The 23,045-nt window shown below is 37.8% G+C and overlaps 1 protein-coding gene across 3 annotated transcripts; it reads right to left on the reverse strand.

The window, feature by feature from the left end:
* Nucleotides 1-514: 514 nt before the first annotated feature.
* Nucleotides 515-22,339, reverse strand: LOC113038222 (E3 ubiquitin-protein ligase RNF14-like). Of its 3 annotated transcripts, XM_026195487.1 has the most exons (7): nt 22,143-22,339; nt 21,830-21,990; nt 10,661-10,791; nt 9,120-9,611; nt 5,275-5,503; nt 3,193-3,347; nt 515-1,922 (listed from the first exon to the last, which is right to left on the reverse strand). In XM_026195487.1, exons 1-7 carry the CDS (start codon nt 22,208-22,210, stop codon nt 1,788-1,790), a joined length of 1,371 nt encoding a protein of 456 aa, XP_026051272.1. In that variant the 5' UTR covers nt 22,211-22,339; the 3' UTR covers nt 515-1,787. The 3 variants fall into 3 exon arrangements, with proteins under 3 accessions (XP_026051272.1, XP_026051274.1, XP_026051273.1); XM_026195489.1 differs by lacking the exon at nt 9,120-9,611; XM_026195488.1 differs by lacking the exons at nt 21,830-21,990; nt 22,143-22,339 and having other exon boundaries at nt 9,120-9,594; nt 10,661-14,555.
* Nucleotides 22,340-23,045: the final 706 nt, after the last annotated feature.

Consider the following 23,045-nt stretch of genomic DNA (forward strand, 5'->3'; position numbering starts at 1 on the left):
GATACAGTGGTGATATCTGTGTTAAGTATTTCAGCACATACGTGTGAGCCGCAGTGATTTGAGTAAAAGTCATGCATTTAGTTACTTTACTATTACACATTAAGTGTTTGCAGTTTTATATTAAGAAATATTCCTTCTCAGTGGACTCAAATGAAATAAGTTCATAGTACTAACATCGTAGCAATGCTAGTTTTTAAACTCAAACTGTTTGAAGCAGTGGGAGTGAAGTTAATTTCCATGGTAGAATTTACGGTAAAATACTGAAAAAAAAAAAAATAAGAGTGGTAAATTAATGGTTGAGAGCTGTAAATTAACAGTACTTTACTGGCACTACCCCTGCTGCCAGTAAATTACTGTTATTTAACGGCACAATTTTTTACAGTGTGTCCTATTATTCAGGAGATTATAAGATCAGTGTTTAAAGTAGGAAATATAACTTAAGATTTCCAAACAGTCAGTGTTCCATTACATGTAATAATCCAGTGAGAAACTCAAAGGATGCTCCACCAAATGTTGATTTCATTTAGTTTATTGATAAAGAAAATCTATTCATGACATTAGTTTTGACAGCATCTTTATTTCACAGTGTTTTTACACAAGTGCCTAAACTTTTAACAGCACTAGAGATTTCTTGAGTCGTCCCATACAGAACCACGTGTGTAAAAAGTTATGAAACAAATCAATCATGAATTCAACTCTTTCAAAATCATTAGGATAATAAGTAAAGATCATGTCCCATTAAGATATTTAGTAAATCTCCTACTGTAAATATATCTAAACTTTATTTTTGATTAGTAATATGCATTGCTAAGAAGTTCATTTGGACAACTTTAAAGATGATTTTCTCAATATTTACATTTTTTTGCTCCCCCAGATTTTGAAATAGTTGTATTTCAGACAAATATTGTCCTTCGAACAAACCAGACATCAATGGAGAGATGATTTAGTCTTGATGATAGTCTGTCCACCAGTGTTTAGTTACTAAAAAGTAATATATTACTCATTACTAGTTCATCTCATTTCAAAACTAATATTATGACTTTACTACTAGTTACTTTTTCCTTTCACCCCACACATAAGAATCCTCTAAAATCTTACTAACAATATATTTCTGCCTCATTATTTTTACCAAATATTGTATCGTAAAACATAAATCGTAAATTGTATTTTATCAAAATAAATAATTTAGGTTCAAAAGTAAATATTTCATTCTTCATACACCGTCAGTGCACCAGCCGTTAACCTTCAGTCATCTGAAATCTATTATACTGTAGACTTGTGTGTAAAACTTTGCATAGAATTCATCCTAAACATGTTCAGATTTGTACTCCAGAAAATGCACCAAATTCAGTTAGTTTGAATTAGATCAATTCAGATAAACTTTCTATTCTTTGAAGAAACCTGAAAAAAAATTATACTCAATTGTTTTCAACATTGACAATAATCAGAAATGTTTCTTGAGCAGTAAATCATCATATTAGAATGATTTCTGAAGATCATGTGATGCTGAAGACTGGAGGAATGATGCTGAAAATACAACTTTGAAATCAGATGAATAAATTATATTTGAAAATATATTCAAATAAAAAACAGTTATTTTAAATAGTAAAAATATTTAAATTTTTTACTGCCTTTTCTGTACTTTGGAGAAAAAATAAATAAATAAATATATATATATAATGATAAAAGCGTTTGACTTGTAGTGCATGATAAAGATTTCCTGTAATTTGAGCACAGATGGTTATGTCTTAAGTGAATGTAGAAAGACTCAGCAGTGGAGACTGTTCTCACTGGTTGTAGCAGGGCGAGTCGGGGTCCTTGTAGTGGCTGTAAGGGTCTTTCTTGCAAAGAGCTGTCAGACAGATCCAGCAGAAATAACCGTGACACACCGAACAGGTCATCTTATTACAGCCCATATTCTTCTGCACCAGAGGGAAACACCAGAACACATGAGCACATGAGCATAAACAAAGAGCAGAGCTTAGCACAACACATGAGATTTCAGTTTGACACAATTTCTTTTTAAATTGTTTCATAGAGATCTCTGGTGGTTTAGCATTTGAAGGCCAGGCACAAATGGAATTAATAGGTGTATATGATAACATTAACAGTACTATTGCAGTGACTAGTACTTTTCCACTTTTGGACCTTTCTAAGCAACAGTAGTCGTCATCGTTTGGTTAACTTCAAGAGCAGTGAAAGGGAGAGAACCACATATCTATTTTTTTTGCATCCCATTTGCTGCATTAAAAATACCAGTGCATTAAGTGAAAACCTTTTTTTTTTTCATGCAAAGGTTATATAAAATAAAGAATAAAGTTATAAATGTGCATACATAAAAAAAGGCAAATAGAAAAAAAATTTAGAGGATTTACAATATATCAGTTTTGTGGAAAAGGTCCATAGTTCTTAATCACTGGACCAAAAACATTCCTAATATACAATTTTGATATTATTTTCTTGACTTTAAATATGACTTTACATATTGAAGTTAAATATGTTGAACTCAAATTATGAGGTGGTCTTTCTCAGCAACACAAAATGAACAAAACTTCATGAGGACCTGCTAAATTTGGCGCCACCTACAGGTCAAAAGATCCAAACATTTTTTATTTTTGCTCAAAACTCTTGAAAAGTTTTTAAGAAAATGCTTCTACATTTGCATCTGCAGAATTCTTGGGTCATGCCCTGATGCTACCTTATGTTTGCTTTTCAGCATTCAGAATTTCTTTCAGCTTAAACGGTTTGTTGTATTGGCTTTAAATCACTGTCAGCTTGTCCTGAAGAAGCCAGTTTAGTTTAGACAGCAGCACTATAGTATTTAGAATATATAAAGCTTTCTTTGTTGATAAGAGTGTTGTGGAAAGTCACTTTTACATAACAATACTGCATTACTCAATAAATAACAACTAAATGCATTACTTAATATTTATTGAAAGTAATGCATTATGTTGCTTTTTCGTAACCTGAAATAGTCTTGCTTATATACAGTTTGTTTATATATATCTTATATCTCATATATGTTTTTTTAAATAACTTATATTTTATATATCACACCAAAAGTTAAATTTATAAGCCTCAGGCTGAAGGAAGTTCTTTTACACCTCACTCCTGATTTCTCTTAACACGGGACAGTAAATATGTCAGTGAAGAAATGGTAAACCAATGTATGCACGTGTCTTTAGTACTGACCTCTATGTTAGTGCCACAGCAAGGGCACTGTTTACAGTTAACCTTTACCCAGTCTGTGCAGAGAGAGTCCAACACCCTCTGAATGGCATGCCTCTCTTCGATCTTATTCCACTCTTCGCTCGCAGAATTATCCTCATCTTGCATACGTAAATCATCTGGTAAAGAAACACACAGCTTTTCAACAAACTAACAAAGTGTGTGGACTTCACATTCTTTAGCACTGAGCATCTAATATACGATACGATATTATGTCTAACATCCGACACAAGCTACTCTTTAGCCTCTGGTGTTGGGAGTCACACTTGTGTTGTTGCTGTCTAAAGTGACCAGACACCTAAAATGTCATTGGTCTATAATTTTAAGTAAAATCAGTGTAATAAATTTTTGTTCAATAATATTTTTCAATTTTCTTTTGTATTTTTATAGAATTTATTATTACAAATAAATATATATGTAAAAAAATTATGATCAATTGTCCAATTAAAAAATTATATATATATATATATATATATATATATATATATATAACTTTTCCATTATGGCAGTATTTCATGTTAAAATAGAGACAATGGCTACATTTAGATGTACACTTTTTGTGCTGAATTGGACTGAACTCATGATTGATGAATCTGATTGTAGTGTTCACATGAATGCTTAATAAAGTGATCGGGTTGATGTGCATGTTTATATGTCTCAAGCTTCAAATCGGAATGTGTTTTTTTTTTTTTTTTACATGAGCACACTGCTCAAAAAATGAAAAGTGACATAAAGATAATATCGAGTTTCTCACTGTTTGCACATAATAATTCTACCCTACAGTTTCTTTGCTTTTACCAGCAAATTGATATTTACTCATTTATGGATAAATATACATATAAATCACTGTGCTGTGATACTGTGATACTTTATTACAAAAAAAAAAAAAAAAAAAACATAAGCCCCTCTCCGCAGCCACAATGGTCTGTCTGTGGATGAGTATCCAAAACAAGGCTGTCCTGCTCCACTTCACAGTTGCCGAGTGAAAGGAGCATTTTATAATGCATCATTGCACATGCACAATCCTTTAAGCTTCATGGTTCAAGTGTTTACATGCATACTCAATCGTATTAGAAGAGGAATAAACCTCCCCCTTCAATCTGATCGAAATGGGGTTGGTCTATTTTGCACTCTTGATATTTTAGAGTGTCGCCCCTTCATTGCTGTGCACATTTTTTCAGCATCATGAATAATTTGTATATTGTACACACAATGTACTTTTGCATATTTCCCATTCATTTCAAATAAAACAATTAAAACATTTTTTTTATGATCGTTTAGCTCTTCCGAATCAAGTCAACAATTTTTTTTTGTGTGGTCACATAGCGACTATCGTAAAAGCCATTCTGATGAAGTAGTAAATTTTTAGAGATGGATCAACATGAACATTTTGTCCGATACTGTTAACCGATATTTTTTTATATATGAAAACCAATAACCGATATGTTGGCCGATAAATCTGAATCCCAATTTTTATTAACATAAATCAAACATAAATGAGCCTTACAAATAAATAAAACTATGCAATCAAGTCACTGGACAACATTACTATGTAAAAAATAAAATAAAAAATCATATGCCATGGATAAATTTAATGGAATAACCTCCAAACTGACAATAATATAATTATTTTTAATAAACTATATGAAACTAATAAGATAAAAATAAAAGTGGTGGTTATTACTAATAATATATCAATTATTTTGGAAAAGAAGTATCTTAAATTAATAGCTACCATTGTTTCAAATAGCAGCACTTCTATTTAAGCTATTTGTGCATTGTTGCTGAAGAGCTGAATGAACACTGGTAAACTGTAACACTGTCAGATATATTTATACATAAACATGATAATACAACTTATATATATATATACAAAAATATGCAAATGTACAAGTGGACTCAAAGTAAGTTATGTGCTAACTAGACTATAACTTATGTTGTGAAATGCACTCTTCCCATAACAACGTGCTTATCGGGCGCACAAAGATTCCATAACATTACGTAATATCGGCTTTAATATATCAGCAACAGGTGTGAATATCTCACCATCAGTCGGTATGCAGTTATTGAGGCCGTGATAGGTCCTCTTACAGAGCGTACAGAAGGGATATTTGCAGGCGGGACAGATGCCCATGTTTGAGTCTGGCTCCACCATCACCGCCATAGAGCAGCTTATACGAGGACAATACACCACATCCTTCATCAGGTCAAGACTTGACTGCAACAGGAGACGATCATAGCGTGCAAACTCGTCTTTGCTCACAAGAAGTTTCACCTGTTACACGAGCAGACTGTCAGTCTACATTCAGAATACAAATATTCATTCAAGGTTCAGAGATTTACTGGCCTTGCCACAAAAATAAATAAATGGAAAGAATTGCTTTGCTGTCTTTTACTCATTATTGGTATGAATAAGGTTAAGTCATGAAAATTGTAGTTACCAGTAGGGGTGTGTGATATATCTCAGATAAAAAGCCTCTTAGAACCGAATGTGGTTAGAATGCAGAGATAAATATCTCTGTATGTTTTTTTTTTTGTTTTTTTTTGGCACGTTATGATGTGGTTAAGTAATATCATACAAGGAAAAGTGGCGCTAATTTTCCTGAATATTAGCCCATGAGTGCGATAGTGAATGAGATATTGATTTTATACAACAATTCAAAAATAATTAAGTGAATATTGAGTGAGTTGCATTTTAGATAAGATATTATCTTTTTTTAGTTTTTTTTTTTGCCATGAAAATATTTTCTAACAAAGCCAGATCAGAACATTAGTGCAACTCAGAGCATTCAGTCCTAAATAAATCTATGAGTCAATGATTCAATAATCTATTCATGAAGAATGAAATGAAACATCTGTTTGAATAAATCACTTCAATGAATGAATTAAAATGGAAATTATATATATATATATTAGGGGTGCTCCGATCACGATCGGCCGATCGTTATGCGTATCTCGTCAGTAAAGCCGGTTATTTAATCAGCGGTTAATTCCATCAGGTGCGTGATTTCACATAGAGCAGCTGTTACTACACAGAGCCATTGTTAATAGAAAAGATGCACAAATCACGTTAATTTTCAGCATTTTTTGGCGCATCTTCTCGGTTAACAACGGCCTTGTGTAGTAACAGCTGCCCTATGTGAAATCACGCACCTGATGGAATTAACCGCTGATTAGAAAACCGGCTTTACTGACGAGATGCGCATTAACGATCGGCCGATCGTGATCGGAGCACCCCTAATATATATATATATATATATATATATATATATATATATATATATATATATATATATATATATATATATATATATATACAATTTTTGATATCACCAGAAAAACTACTAGCAAAAGAATATTAAAATACTGACACACTGGGGAAGTCGTGGCCTAATGGTTAGAGGGTTGGACTCCCAATCGAAGGCTTGTGAGTTCTAGTCTCGATCAATCAAACATAACATACACTACAGTCTTCACTGCATAGATTAATGCTTATTAAAGCCACAAAATTATTCAGTCAAGAGCAATAAGTAAATATCTTTTTCATTTGTTGATTAATGACATAAACAGCAGCAAGTACAGGTGCTTCTCAATAAATCAAAATTTCTTGGAAAAGTTCATTTATTTCTGTAATTCAACTCCATCCATCCATCATCTTCCGCTTATCCGGGGCCGGGTCGCGGGGGCAACAGTCTAAGCAGAGACACCCAGACTTCCCTCTCCCTAGCCACTTCTTCCAGCTCTTCCGGGAGGACCCCGAGGCGTTCCCAGACCAGCCGGGAGACATAGTCCCATATAGACTCCAGCGTGTCCTAGGTCTTCCCCGGGGCCTCCTCCCGGTGAGACGTGCCTGGAACACCTCCCTGGGAAGGCGTCCAGGAGGCATCCGAAATAGATGCCCGAGCCACCTCAGCTGGCTCCTCTCGATGTGGAGGAGTAACGGCTCTACTCTGAGCTCCTCCCGAGTGACTGAGCTTCTCACCCTATCTCTAAGGGAGCGCCCAGCCACCCGACGGAGAAAGCTCATTTCGGCCGCCTGTATCCGGGATCTTGTCCTTTTGGTCATGACCCACAGCTCATGACCATAGGTGAGAGTAGGAACGTAGATTGACCGGTAAATCGAGAGCTTTGCCTTACAGCTCAGCTCCTTCTTCACCACGACAGACCAGTACACAACCGCATTACTACAGAAGCTGCACCGATCCGTCTGTCAATCTCACGTTCCATCCTTCCCTCACTCGTGAACAAGACCCCAAGATACCTGAACTCCTCCACTTGAGGCAGGAACTCTCCACCAACCTGAAGTGAGCAATCCACCCTTTTCCGACTGATTGTGGGCTCACCACCTGCAGGAGGGAGCGTAAGGGGCCGGTGCATAGTGGATCGGGCGACAGTCATAGGCGAGACCCCCGACGACCCGATCTCTGTAATTCAACTCAAATTGTGAAACTCATGTAATACGTAAATTCAATGCACACAGACTGAAGTAGTTTATGTCTTTGTTTTTTTTTGTGATGTTTTTGGCTCACATTTAACATAAACCCACCAATTCACTATCTCAACAAATTAGAATATGGTGACAAGCTAATCAGCTAATAAACTCAAAACACCTGGAAAGGTTTCCTGAGATTTCAAAATGGTCACTCAGCTTGGTTCACTATGCTACACAATCATGGGGAAGACTGCTGATCTGACAGTTGTCCAGAAGACAATCATTGACACCCTTCACAAGGAGGGTAAGCCACAAACATTCATTGCCAAAGAAGCTGGCTGTTCACAGAGTGCTGTATCCAAGCATGTTAACAGAAAGTTGAGTGGAAGGAAAAAGTATAGAAGCAAAAGATGCACATCTAACCGAGAGAACCGCAGCCTTATGAGGAATTTCAAGCAAAATCAATTCGAGAATCTGAGTAAACTTCACCAGGAATGTACTGAGGCTGTGGTCAAGGCATCAAGAGCCATCACACACAGACATGTCAAGGAATACAAGGAATTGGCTACAGTAGTCTTTTCCTCTTGTTAAGCAACTCCTTAGGCGTCTTACCTGGGCTAAGGAGAAGAAGAACTGGACTGTTGCCCAGTTGTCCAAAGTCCTCTTTTCAGATGAGAGCATGTTTTGTATTTCATTTGGAAACCAAGGTACTAGAGTCTGGAGCTAGGGTGGAGAAGCTCATAGCCCAAGTTGCTTGAAGTCCAGTGTTAAATTTCCACAGTCGTTGATGATTTGGGGTGCAATGTCATCTCTCCATTGGTCCACTGTGTTTTTTGAAAAACAAAGTCACTGCACCCTTTTACCAATAAATTTTGGAGCACTTCATGCTTCTTCTGCTGACCAGCCTTTTGAAGATGCTGATTTTATTTTCCATCAGGATTTGGCACCTGCCCACACTGCCAAAAGCACCAAAAGTTGGTTAAAATGACCATGGTGTTGGTGTGCTTGACTGGCCAGCAAAAATACTTTCCAGAAGAACAACAGTTCACTAAAAATGCTTTTTTATTATTATTATTGGTTTTATGAAGTATTCTAATTTGTTGAGATGGGTTGTTAAATGTTAAATGTGAGCCAAATCATCACAATTAAAAGAACCAAAGACTAAAACTACTTCAGTCTGTGTGCACTGAATTTATTTAATACACAAGTTTCACAATTTGAGCTGAATTACTGAAATGAACTTTTCCACAACATTCTAATTTATTGAGAAGCACCTGTATATTAAACTGCTGTCACTTTAAGACCTAATGCGCAGATCTAATGGACCCAGAAAATCTGAAAGTGTTTTGTTTTGTATTTGGATTAAAAAAAAAATGTTTGTACATTTTTAACAGAGTATGAATAGATTACATTCATACTCACACTATAGCATAATTATATCAGAGCAGATAGGAGATACCTGTGAAGGAGTGGCCATGGACACACACTTTGGATCAGGGCAGGTAAGGCACTGGACCTTTCCGTCCCTAATCTGGATCTGAAAGTATTCCTTCATGCAGGACTTGCAGTACACATGCTGACACTCTTTGAAGAGCAGTGATTCCGATCCGAGCTTATCTAAGAAACAGATGCTGCAGCAGAATACCGTCCCATCAAACACCTTCTGATTTTGAGCTTCGTCAAAATCTAGCAGCTGACTCAGTATATCTGTGCGAGCGTCGACTTCTTGCACAGCTCTTGGGTCTAAATCTTGCACTTTACATTTTTCCCCAGAAACGTCCGCTGCTTGTTTTAGGCCAGATTCACTCTCAATGCTCTGGATTTCCAGCGGTGACTGGATTCCCAGGAAGTCCAGAGTCTCTTCCTTGAGGAACTGCATCCAGGTAAAAAGAATCACGTTGCCTTGGTTCTCCTCCCAAAGCTCATCCAGTCTCCTGCAAAGCGCAGTGATCTGATTGATTGAGAGCGGACGGTTATTGTAATCAACCATGATTAGAAGTTGCTTAAACAGACGTGTTTCAGTCACTATTTCATTTTCATTCCATTGAAACATTAAGATAGAGAAAAATAGTGGAGAGTTTTAAAATCATGATGATACATTCTTTGCCCTTTTAAGTCTACATAAAATTGTAATGCTTAATAATCACCAAATATATGATTAAATTTAATTGTTTACTTTAAATTAAAAACGATTTCGTATTTACTTTTCAAACAGATCGATCTGAGCCTCAATGATTTGATGATAAAGAATTTCTTTGAAAAAGAAAGGCCTTAATGCTCAAAATAGTTTTTTTTTGTGTACATAAAGGTATGTGTGTGTGTGTGTGTGTGTGTGTAGCTCGAATCTGCATGTATCCATGCACAGGTCCAAGACCTTTATAATTTCAAGCACACTTGAACATTATGTCAACATAATCATGTTCATGTTTTTCAGTATGACCCATTCATTCATTCATTGGTAATTTTTGACCGAGAACACCACAAGCATTACTTTGTGTAATTTTGTACAAGATAAAAGCATTTCAAAACAAACTTACTGGTTAAACATTAATGTACACTAGTGGGACAATTGTTAAAATTTTACTAATATTGACAACATTATCAACAAATAATGATTTTTATGTATATGACCTAAACACTACCAGAGTGTTCAGTACACTCTTAAAAATAAAGGAGCTTTACAGCGATGCCATATAAAATTGTTTTTGTCTAAATGTAACCTTTAACATGTGAAGAACCTTTCTCTTTCACATAAGCTTCTTTGTGGCGAAAGAAGTTTCATCAGATTATAACAAGCCAAGAAAGATGGTGACCAAAGACCAAAAATAACTGCCATCGCTGTGAAGCATCTTTTAAGCACCTTTATTTTTAAGAGTGTATAGTAGTGAAGTGATGTATTGTCTGAGTGAAACAGCTTAGAGAAACAGTTTTGATTCAGTATTACCAATTAAAAAGAATGAATCAGAATGATAAAAGAGCACATTACTAAACAGGACTCACCTGGACTCTTGTGAGCCAGTTGGAGCTTAGAACAAAAAGTGGAGCCGAAGCTGAAGGATAATTAGCCGGGAATCTAAAACTCAGAACCAGTGGACATAGAAATGATAGACGATGCTCAGTGGAGGTATGTCCTGGAAATAAGAAGAAAACATTCAGACTCTATTCATAGTAGTATATTTTTATTCAATGCCATGCCAGCATCTTAGGCTATTTTCATGGCAAAAACTATTGTAAATACAATAAAAACCAGAAGAAAACCACAAGATTTTTTACATGAACATGTGTAGCATCTGCTTAGGATCATGTACGATTGTTTGGGATTTATGTTATAGGGATTCCTATAGCCTTTTGACATTTGCATATAAATGACAGAATCTGGCCCCGTGGTATGCAGTTATATGGGTGCTTAATGGTAAATAGTAATGTTAACCCTAACCCTAGTCCCATTATCTGGAAGATGATGAACAGATCAACTCTCGGGTCTCCCCATCCGACTTCTTATCGACTTATTCTCAATACACAACACACACACACACACACACACACACACACACACACACACACACACACACACACACACACACACACACACAAAAACTTTTCTTCATTTAGAATATAATTAATCATTTACAAATGTATCTGGTATACGCATGTATTATTTGTATGTTTCACTATTGCAGTAGCCTAGTAACAATTCTTTATTTGTATTAGTTAGACTCTCAATACTTATATTTAGGTAAATGAGTGTATATCTGCTTTAAGATCTTTTTAGATGTATTGTCCTTGGTATCAAATTGATCTGCTTTTTATTCCTCAAACAATTCTGTACACTATGTGATTGTCAAATGCATCTTACTGTTTGTACCATAGTTTTGGGTAAAACTACACAAGTTCCCCAGACTAGCAATAAACATGCAAATGGACCATAAACAGAGAAAAATAAAGTTTTTCCTGCTTAAAATTCATGCCTCTGATTGGGCATTCCACCCTAAAGGTGGGTGTGAACAGAAATTGTTAAAATTCATTATCTTTGGATAATCTGCGCTCAGAAACCATTGCTTTTCAAGACGAACACTATCCAAGACTCCTCAAACTTACCTTTTGAGTTCGATTTTCCAGCAGTTTTTTTATCTTCAAAAGAACTTTTTCAATCTGCTGTGTACTTTCCTATCTTCAGAAGAACCAGAGGAAAATCTCCAGCTTACCTCTAAAAGAACTAATCAAGAACCTCCGTTCAGGACTCTTGTTCAGGAATGAAACCAATGCAAGTAACCGTTTACAACTATTTAGATGCGTGTTTAAGTTTGAGCCCCTTGATTATTTGATGATTCTCATTAGGTTATGGTTAATTGATGTGAAATACTGCCATTCTTTTGCTATTCCTTTTCTCTTCCTTACTTTCCTTCATTCTGTATATGTACATCTATATGTCTTGCTTGGTTTAGTAATATGTTAGGTTTAGGTTCATTTATTAAATCCCTTATATTACCAATTGATTCAAATAATTGTAATATCAATTGTACTACAGTTAATTCTTAAATCTAATCTAAATATTCATTATTAATTATAACCAGTTATAATTAATCGTAAATATTTCCCTTTTGAGCTAATTTGCTACACATGTGATAACAATTCTATAACTTTTTCTGTCAAAACTATACTAATAGTTTTCATCCACCATTAATACAATCTGTTTGTGAGAAATTGGGATATAGACACATAACCAGTGTTGGGGAGAAACTAGTTACATGTAACTGAATTACGTAATTTAATTATAAATTAAATGTAACTGTAATCAGTTACAGTTCCTAAAAAATGTCTACTTAAATTACAGATACTTTTGAAAATGTTAATGATTACAAAGGGGATACATTTGAATTTTGTCATACACACAAACACACCCCTACACACACACACACACACACAGCACAACCATCAGACATGCTTTATAAGCATTGGACTTCCTCTCACACACGGCCGAGTATTGTTCAGCCCATATCCCTCTCCATGCGATACCAAGCCATTCTGTGTTTGTTTTCTTAGTCTTGTTATGGTTCATAGTTTTCATAGTCTCATCTTAGTTTTTCTAGTTTTCATAGTTTAGTCTTTTTCTTGCCTTGCCTTGCCTTGTCATGTTTTGACCCTTTGCTCTGGATTCTGGATTACCCCTCTTGCGTAGCCCTCTGGATATTGCTCGCTCATCGAAGACCCACGCTTGTCCTAGGAAAATTCATCTTGCCCTCTATATACCTGTCTGTCAGCATTTGACCCATGCCTGTAATGACCACGTCTCTGTGTAATAAAACTTGCACATGGATCTGCAAGTCTAACGACTCATCGGCCCCATTACACACACACGCCTACACACCTATATACACACAAACACACCTACACACACACTTTAACTGATATCTTTGATAAATTGCATGGATTGCTCTAAAGTATGAGATACCAATATTTCAGGAGTTTACAACACATGATTAACAGTTTTTTGCCCCCCAAGGAATTGTTAGATACCAATGTTTCCTATCTATAAACAAATATTTTGTTTAAAAAACAGTATCATAGCAACTAAACTATTTTGTGTTAAGTTTTTAAATATGTATTTAACCTCAGAATAATCTCAAAGTAATAAGGGTGCTAAAATCCGATTTTGTGGTGGCTGTGTTTTAAATTAAATTACTATAATCTTAATTCAAGTGATGAAGGTGATCAGTGTTGAGCACTAACCGTAAGGTTAAGGTTTGAAAACATAGATGTTTAGAAAAGTAATCAGTTCCCTATCTGTCGGTCACTATGAGTTATGTCGAACGGCATATGGGGTCTCACCTGGGAGGCCAATCATCTCTGAGTTTAAGAGAAAACGCCAATGAAAATTGGCTAGTGGATTTAACATACATGAGCCACTCCTTGTGCCAACGGGTATAAAGAGGGCCAAGTGGTGGTATGAAAGCTATTATACTCCACAAAGCCATTCGTCTGCTGTGTCGGGAAGCTGTTCTGGTTGGCGTTACGGCGCAAACAACGGTGTCCCTTTCACTGATTCCCCTGGGCGCTTCAACTAAGAGAGCAGATTTCCTAAAAGAGCAAATCACAGACGATTTGCATCTTTTTAAAGACGCCGTTTCATCCACATCCTTCTGGATGCGGTTGTTTCCTGTTCTCTGACAATGGCCACCATCGTTGTCTTTCGTGTCTGGGCATTCAGCACGCTGAAGGCGCGTTCGTGGATGGTTCATGCACATACTGCGTGTGTGACCATGGCAACGCTGCGATCGCGTCTCTCCTTTCTTAAAGGGAAAGGAGCAGACCCCTCTGTCACTACCCATTACGGTTTCTCTGTCATGAGCAGAGGACCGCTGGCTAGTGCTCTGGGAGATTTGAAGGTGACAATGAGAGCTTCTCCGCCGGGCCACGCCTCATGGACCTCTTACCCCTTCCGCAGTGTTTGTCCTGTGCGGCTGCTGGGTGATTTTGCTGGGCTGTCTTCTGGCAGTCCCAACGGGTCATTCAGTTTGCCGGCGGGGATCAGATGTCGATTGCAGCATCGGGGATGGGCTGTTGACCTCTGTGGATGAAGATTCGGCGGGGCTGCCCCCCTTGGGTGTTATCGCCACTGCCGAATTTGACCCAGAGTTGACAGCGTACTTTCATGTCTCGATCCTCCTTCGCCACAGACCATTTCTGCAGTTTGCATTCGAGGGTCAGGCATGGCAGTACAAAGTCCTCCCCTTCGGGCTCTCCCTGTCCCCCTGTGTCTTCACGAAGCTTGCGGAGGGTGCCCTTGCCCCACTCTGGGAAGTGGGCGTCAGGATCCTCAACTATCTCGACAACTGGCTCATTATGGCCCTGTCCTGAGAGTAGTTGTGCGATCACAGGGACTTGGTGCTCCAGCACCTCAGTTAGTTGGGGCTTCAGGTCAACCGAGAAAAGAGCAAGCTATCTCCTGTGCAGAGAATCTCTTATCAATCACCTTTATCAATCACCTTTATTTATATAGTGCTTTAAACAAAATACATTGCGCCAAAGCACTGAACAACATTCATTTGGAAAACAGTGTCTCAATAATGCAAAATGATAGTTAAAGGCAGTTTATCATTGAATTCATTGATGTCATCTCTGTTCAGTTGAAATAGTGTCTGTTTTAATTTGCAATCAAGTCAACGATATCGCTGTAGATGAAGTGACCCCAACTAAGCAAGCCAGAGGCGACAGCGGCAAGGAACCGAAACTCCATCGGTGACAGAATGGAGAAAAAAACCTTGGGAGAAACCAGGCTCAGTTGGGGGGCCAGTTCTCCTCTGACCAGACGAAACCAGTAGTTCAATTCCAGGCTGCAGCAAAGTCAGATTGTGCAGAAGAATCATCTGTTTCCTGTGGTCTTGTCCTGGTGCTCCTCTGAGACAAGGTCTTTACAGGGGATCTGTATCTGGGGCTCTAGTTGTCCTGGTCTCCGCTGTCTTTCAGGGCAGTAGAGGTCCTTTCTAGGTGCTGATCCACCATCTGGTCTGGATAAGTACTGGATCCGGGTGACTGCAGTGACCCTCTGATCTGGACACAGACTGGATCTGGTGGCCACGGTGACCTCGGAACAAGAGAGAAACAGACAAATATTAGCGTAGATGCCATTCTTCTAATGATGTAGAAAGTACGGTGTTATGTGAAGTGTTCCGGTTCCAGTTTACCTAATTAATGCAGCCTAAAAATCCTTTAACGGATTTGGATATTAAAAGCATATTAGTATGTTATGTGTATGCCAGGTTAAAGAGATGGGTCTTTAATCTAGATTTAAACTGCAAGAGTGTGTCTGCCTCCCGAACAATGTTAGGTAGGTTATTCCAGAGTTTAGGCGCCAAATAGGAAAAGGATCTGCCGCCCGCAGTTGATTTTGATATTCTAGGTATTATCAAATTGCCTGAGTTTTGAGAACGTAGCGGACGTAGAGGAGTATAATGTAAAAGGAGCTCATTCAAATACTGAGGTGCTAAACCATTCAGGGCTTTATAAGTAATAAGCAATATTTTAAAATCTATACGATGTTTGATAGGGAGCCAGTGCAGTGTGGACAGGACCGGGCTAATATGGTCATACTTCCTGGTTCTAGTAAGAACTCTTGCTGCTGCATTTTGGACTAGCTGTAGTTTGTTTACCAAGCGTGCAGAACAACCACCCAATAAAGCATTACAGTAGTCTAACCTTGAAGTCATAAATGCATGGATTAACATTTCTGCATTTGACATTGAGAGCATAGGCCGTAATTTAGATATATTTTTGAGATGGAAAAATGCAGTTTTACAAATGCTAGAAACGTGGCTTTCTAAGGAAAGATTGCGATCAAGTAGCACACCTAGGTTCCTAACTGATGACGAAGAATTGACAGAGCAACCATCAAGTCTTAGACAGTGTTCTAGGTTATTACAAGTAGAGTTTTTAGGCCCTATGATTAACACCTCTGTTTTTTCTGAATTTAGCAGTAAGAAATTACTCGTCATCCAATTTTTTATATCGACTATGCATTCCATTAGTTTTTCAAATTGGTGTGTTTCACCGGGCTGCGAGGAAATATAGAGCTGCGTATCATCAGCATAACAGTGAAAGCTAACACCATGTTTCCTGATGATATCTCCCAAGGGTAACATATAAAGCGTGAAGAGTAGTGGCCCTAGAACTGAGCCTTGAGGTACTCCATACTGCACTTGTGATCGATATGATACATCTTCATTCACTGCTACGAACTGATGGCGGTCATATAAGTACGATTTAAACCATGCTAATGCACTTCCACTGATGCCAACAAAGTGTTCAAGTCTATGCAAAAGAATGTTGTGGTCAATTGTGTCAAACGCAGCACTAAGATCCAATAAAACTAATAGAGAGATACACCCACGATCAGATGATAAGAGCAGATCATTTGTAACTCTAAGGAGAGCAGTTTCAGTACTATGATACGGTCTAAATCCTGACTGGAAATCCTCACATATACCATTTTTCTCTAAGAAGGAATATAATTGTGAGGATACCACCTTTTCTAGTATCTTGGACAGAAAAGGGAGATTCGAGATTGGTCTATAATTAACTAGTTCTCTGGGGTCAAGTTGTGGCTTTTTTATGAGAGGCTTAATAACAGCCAGTTTGAAGGTTTTGGGGACATGTCCTAATAACAATGAGGAATTAATTATAGTCAGAAGAGGACCTATGACTTCTGGAAGCACCTCTTTTAAGAGCTTAGATGGTATAGGGTCTAACATACATGTTGTAAGTTTAGATGATTTAACAAGTTTATACAATTCTTCCTCTCCTATAGTAGAGAATGAGTGGAACTGTTCCTCAGGGGGTCTATAGTGCACTGTCTGATGCGAAACTGTAGCTGACGGCTGAATGGTTGCAATTTTATCTCTAATAGTATCGATTTTAGAAGTAAAGTAGTTCATAAAGTCATTACTGCTGTGGTGTTGGGAAATGTCAACACTTGTTGAGGCTTTATTTTTCGTTAATTTAGCCACTGTATTGAATAAATACCTGGGGTTATGTTTGTTTTCTTCTAAAAGAGAAGAAAAGTAATCAGATCTAGCAGTTTTTAATGCTTTTCGGTAGGATATGCTACTTTCCCGCCAAGCAATACGAAATACCTCTAGTTTTGCTTTCCTCCAGCTGCGCTCCATTTTTCGGGCTGCTCTCTTTAGGGTGCGAGTATGCTCATTATACCATGGTGTCAAACTATTTTCCTTAACCTTTCTTAAGCGTAAAGGAGCAACTGTATTTAAAGTGCTAGAAAAGAGAGAGTCCATAGTTTCTGTTACATCATCAAGTTGTTCTGAGGTTTTGGATATGCTAAGGAATTCGGATACATCAGGAAGATAACTTAAAAAGCAGTCTTTTGTGGTAGAAGTGATGGTTCTTCGATACTTGTAACAAGAAGTAGAATTTACAATTTTGGCTATATGAAGTTTACACAGAACTAAATAATGATCTGAGATATCATCACTTGGCTGAATAATTTCAACACTATCAACATCAATTCCATGTGACAGTATTAAATCTAGAGTATGATTTCGACAATGAGTAGGTCCTGAAACGTGTTGTCTAACACCAATAGAGTTCAGAATGTCTATAAATGCTGATCCCAATACATCTTTTTCATTATCGACATGGATATTAAAATCACCAACTATTAAGACTTTATCTGCAGCCAGAACTAACTCGGATGTAAAATCACCAAACTCTTTAATAAAGTCTGTATGGTGCCCTGGTGGCCTGTATACAGTAGCCAGTACAAACATAACAGGGGATTTATCATTAACATTGGTTTCTCTGGATAATGTTATATGAAGCACCATTACTTCAAACGAGTTATACTTGAAGCCTGCCCTCTGAGAAATCCTGAAAACGTTATTATAAATTGAAGCAACACCTCCCCCTTTGCCTTTTAGACGCGGCTCGTGTTTATAACAATAATCTTGGGGGGTGGACTCATTTAAAATAATGTAATCATCAGGTTTTAGCCAGGTTTCTGTCAAGCAGAGCACATCTATATTATGATCAGTTATCATATTATTTACAAAAAGTGTTTTCGTAGAAATGGATCTGATATTCAATAAGCCAATCTTTATCATTTGTTTATCCATATTGCATTTGTTTTTTATTTGTTGAACCTCAATTAAATTGTTAACCTTAACTTGGTTTGGACGTTTTTTGTATTTTCTAGTTCGTGGAACAGACACAGTCTCTATAGTGTGATATCTAGGTGAAAGAGTCTCTATGTGCTGAGAATTAACTGACCTCTGTGACGGGAGGCAGCTAGCAGACGGTCGGTTTAGCCAGTCTGTCTGCTTCCTGACCTGGGCCCCAGTTAGTCAAGTATAAACACTAAGACTATTTGCCATATTTCTAGACAGAAGAGTGGCGCCACCCCAGGAGGGATGAAGACCATTTCTTTTAAACAGGTCAGGTCTGCCCCAAAAGCTCGTCCAATTGTCTATATAACCTATGTTATTCTGTGGGCACCACTTAGACATCCAGCCATTGAGTGATGACAATCTGCTATGCATCTCATCACCACGGTAAGCAGGGAGGGGACCAGAGCATATTACAGTGTCTGACATCGTGCTTGCAAGTTCACACACCTCTTTAAAGTTATTTTTAGTGATCTCCGACTGGCGAAGTCGAACATCATTAGCGCCGGCATGAATAACAATCTTACTGTATTTACGTTTAGCATTAGCCAGCACTTTTAAATTTGCCAAGATGTCAGGCGCTCTGGCTCCCGGTAAACATTTGACTATGGTGGCTGGTGTCTCTATATTCACGTTCCGTACAATAGAATCGCCAATAACTAGAGCACTTTCATCAGGTTTCTCAGTGGGTGCATCACTGAGTGGGGAGAACCTGTTTAATGTTTTGATCGGAACAGAAGAGCGGTGTTTTGACCCACGACTACGCTGCCTCACCGTCACCCAGTTGCCCTGCTGCAGGGGCTCTGCTGGAACCGGACAATGTACAGGAATCCCTGAGCTAGACGCATCCAAAGCCATATCTAGAGCCCTAACATTCTTACTGTCCTCAATTAAAGTTTGGATGCGTGTCTCTAATTCTGAAATCTTCTCTGTCAGCCTAACTGTTTCCCTGCATTTATCACATGTGAATCCCTCATCAGCGACAGAGATAGATAAACTGTACATGTGGCAAGAGGTGCAAATAACAATTGTAGGAGAAGCCATTACTCACCGTGCTTGATGAAATATTCTTACTGCGGTTGTTTGATGAACTTGTGGAAAACTGCAGCGTGAGAGAGGAGAGGAGAGGAGAAAAGAAAACGCTAATGACAAGCTAACGAGTGCTAACGCTTTGCAGGTGTGCTGCAGTCACGGAAGAGTGAACGATCAAAGTTAATCTGATAAGATTGATCGGTAATATCAGAAATATGGTGTGAATTAAGTTATATTTTACAATTAAAAAAACAAACAAACAGACAGTGATAGTAAGAAAGATTATAGAGAAAAAATATAAAATAAAAACAGCTACATGGAGCTATGATTAGCTACAGAAGGCCAACAGGAAGTAGAGAAAACACTGTCCAACAGCGACACCAACAGGCACCTTATCTCGGTATGGAGTTAGACTCGGTGAGTATGACGGCATGGCTTACCAGCGAGCATGCCCAGTCAGTGCTGAACTGAAGAGTTCCTTCAGAGGCAGGACAGTGGTACCACTGAAACACTTTCAGAGGCTGCTGGGGCATATGGTATCCTCAGCTGCAGTCACGCAGCAGTCATGGTACACATCGTGTCACCATCACACCGATGTGTCGGCGCCGATTCAGCCCCTGGTTGGACCTTGCCTTTCTACGGGCCGGCGTGCCCTTAGAACAAGTGTCCCGGCATGTTGTTGTCTTGTGTTTACTTGTGTTGTCAAATAGGCTAGACCTCAATATGTTCAGATTTTGTCGTAATGTATTACTTTAGTATTTGTATTATTAGTTACGGTGTACTCAACTGCCTTGTCCTGCCTTGTTTTGACAGGTCCAAGTTTACCTCAGTTTTTGTTTACTACTGGACTTGATTAGTCCAAGGAGCACTTTGAATACTTGTTCTATTTTTGCTGTATACTTAAAGGGTTAGTTCGCCCAAAAATGAAAATTATGTCATTAATAACTCACCCTTATGCTGTTCCAAAAATGTAAGGCCTCCTTTTATCTTCGGAGCACAGTTTAAGATATTTTAGATTTAGTCCGAGAGCTCTCAGTCCCTCCATTGAAGCTGTGTGTACGGTATACTGTCCATGTCCAGAAAGGTAAGAAAAACATCATCAAAGTAGTCCATGTGACATCAGAGGGTCCGTTGGAATTTTTTGAAGCATCGAAAATACATTTTGGTCCAAAAATAGCAAAAACGACGACTTTATTCAGCATTGTCTTCTCTTCCGTGTCTGTGTGAGAGAGAGTTCAAATCAAAGCAGCTGGATTCATGTACTCAAACAGTACATTGACTGAACTGCTGTGATAAACACCGAGCCGAGCCAGATAACGAACAATAGACTGACTCGTTCACGAGTGAAGAACCATTTCTGTCAGACGTGTCCGATTCGTGAACCGAGGAGCTGATGATACTGCGCATGTGTGATTCAGCATGAAGCAGACCGATACACAGAGCGTCTGAACTGAACTGATTCTTTTGGTGATTGATTCTGAACTGATTCTGTGCTATTGTTATGAGCGCGGGTAAACTGAAGGCTTGAATCAAGGGCAATCATCGCCAATGACGCCATAACGTTGAGTGCAAAAGAACTGGTGAACCCTTTTCTTCAACCGGTTTATTGGATGGAACTGTCCGAAAGAACTACTGGTGATCCGAACACAGATGCAACCGCTTCTTCACTCATGAACGAGTCAGTCTATTGTTCGTTATCTGGCTCGGCTCGGTGTTCATCTTCACAGCAGTTCAGTCAGTGTACTGTTTGAGTACATGAATTACTCCGGGATATTGGTTTGTTGAACTTAGAGGGAGTGTCAGCCACATTAAAAAAGTTAACAGCTTAAGTCATTTGTGGATTAATGCGTATTAGAGATGCGAACCGTTTAAAACGATTCAGTTCGATTTGGTGAACTGAATGATTCGTTCGCGAACCGGAAATCCAGCCAAAATGTATTTTCGATGCTTCAAAAAATTCCAACGGACCCTCTGATGTCACATGGACTACTTTGATGATGTTTTTCTTACCTTTCTGGACATGGACAGTAGACCGTACACACAGCTTCAATGGAGGGACTGAGAGCTCTCGGACTAAATCTAAAATATCTTAAACTGTGTTCCGAAGATAAAAGGAGGCCTTACATGTTTGGAACAGCATAAGGGGGAGTTATTAGTGACATAATTTTCATTTTTGGGCGAACTAACCCTTTAATACATTTTGGAAAATAAACAACTTAAATTTAATCTGTATACATTTTGTGGAAAATAATTTATTTTTAGTGTAATTGAACACTTTGTATATTGACCCCCCAAAATAATACCTTGCCACCCCTTTGCCACCCCTGTTTTAAAAGTCTAGCTCCGCCACTGGATGGTAATGGAAATTAAATAGGTTACATTGTAATCTGTAACATTTCCATTTCCAAAGTAAGCTTCCCACCACCGGCTAGAACAAAGTTCCACCACCTGCTGATCGTCTCACCCTTGACTAGCAGTGTGAAGTTCGGAGGAAGCTCCAGACACAGATGGATCTCGCCCTCCTTCGCTGACTCGGCCCTGCGGAACTCTTTTTCATCATAGATGCTCGCTAGAGCAAGCAGCTCATCTTCTTGTGCTTCCTGGTCGGTTGACATCGCAACATTCCTGAGATGAATGTGAAACCAAACAATTAATAAACTCTACAAAAACTATATGTACAATAAACAGCGTTACCATACATGTTCAGAACTTATAAATGCTGTATTTCTGACTAAATTTGAAGAGAAACACATAGGCAAATATTATAAGTTACTTGCCTAAGTATATTTGCTTTCTCCTTCTGTTCTGGTGACAGTCTTGGAAAGATATTACTACCGCCGCACATTTACATAATATTCAACTATTGTAGACAAACATCCTTAAATATGCTGCTTAAAGCTGCATATTATTTAAACTCGAGGATGTTCTGACCATAGACTGTATAAAAACAGGATTTGACACGTCATGGTTGCGCATAAAGCGTAAGGGACCGTCTCAAAAATCCAATCAGTGTCCAGGGGAGTGTTAACAAAAAAAAATATCATTTAGTTACTCCCAATTTCATCCCAACCCCACAAGACTTTTTTTCATCTTTCCTTATCCTGTTATAGCATCTATTTGTAGTTCAAGCAACCAAAATTTACAACCAAAAAGTGTGAACATCACATTAGTTTACACAGAAGGTGGAGTTTATTGGCTTTTACCACAGCCAGCCATCAGGGGGCGACTGAAATGTTGTAGCTTCACTTTATAATAATAATAATAATAATAATAATTATTATTATTATTATTTTATTATTATTATTTAATTTTGGTGATGTCCAAAAGAGAACTGATAGACTGTTCTGTAATGGTTACATTTAATATTTATATCTTTGACCATCCCTTCATAAAAATACAGTGCTTTAAAAAAAAAAAAAAAAAAAAAAAAAAAAAAAGTGAAATAAAAAACAAGTGTCAAAAGGTGAAATATGTTATTAAAATGAATGTACTTAATAATTATTTCAGAAAAAAAACAAAACATTAAATTTCACCAAAATGTTCATTTGTTGTTGGACTACCCAAAATAAACCACAGTCTATTTACAGGGGAAATTGTGTCCATATAGTCTGATATAATAATCCATGTATACAAATATAGTATCGGAAGGGAGCAAACTGTATTTCATCCCCCCAATTTTT

Source organism: Carassius auratus, chromosome 21 (assembly GCF_003368295.1).
Source record: "Carassius auratus strain Wakin chromosome 21, ASM336829v1, whole genome shotgun sequence".
Lineage (NCBI taxonomy): Eukaryota > Metazoa > Chordata > Actinopteri > Cypriniformes > Cyprinidae > Carassius > Carassius auratus.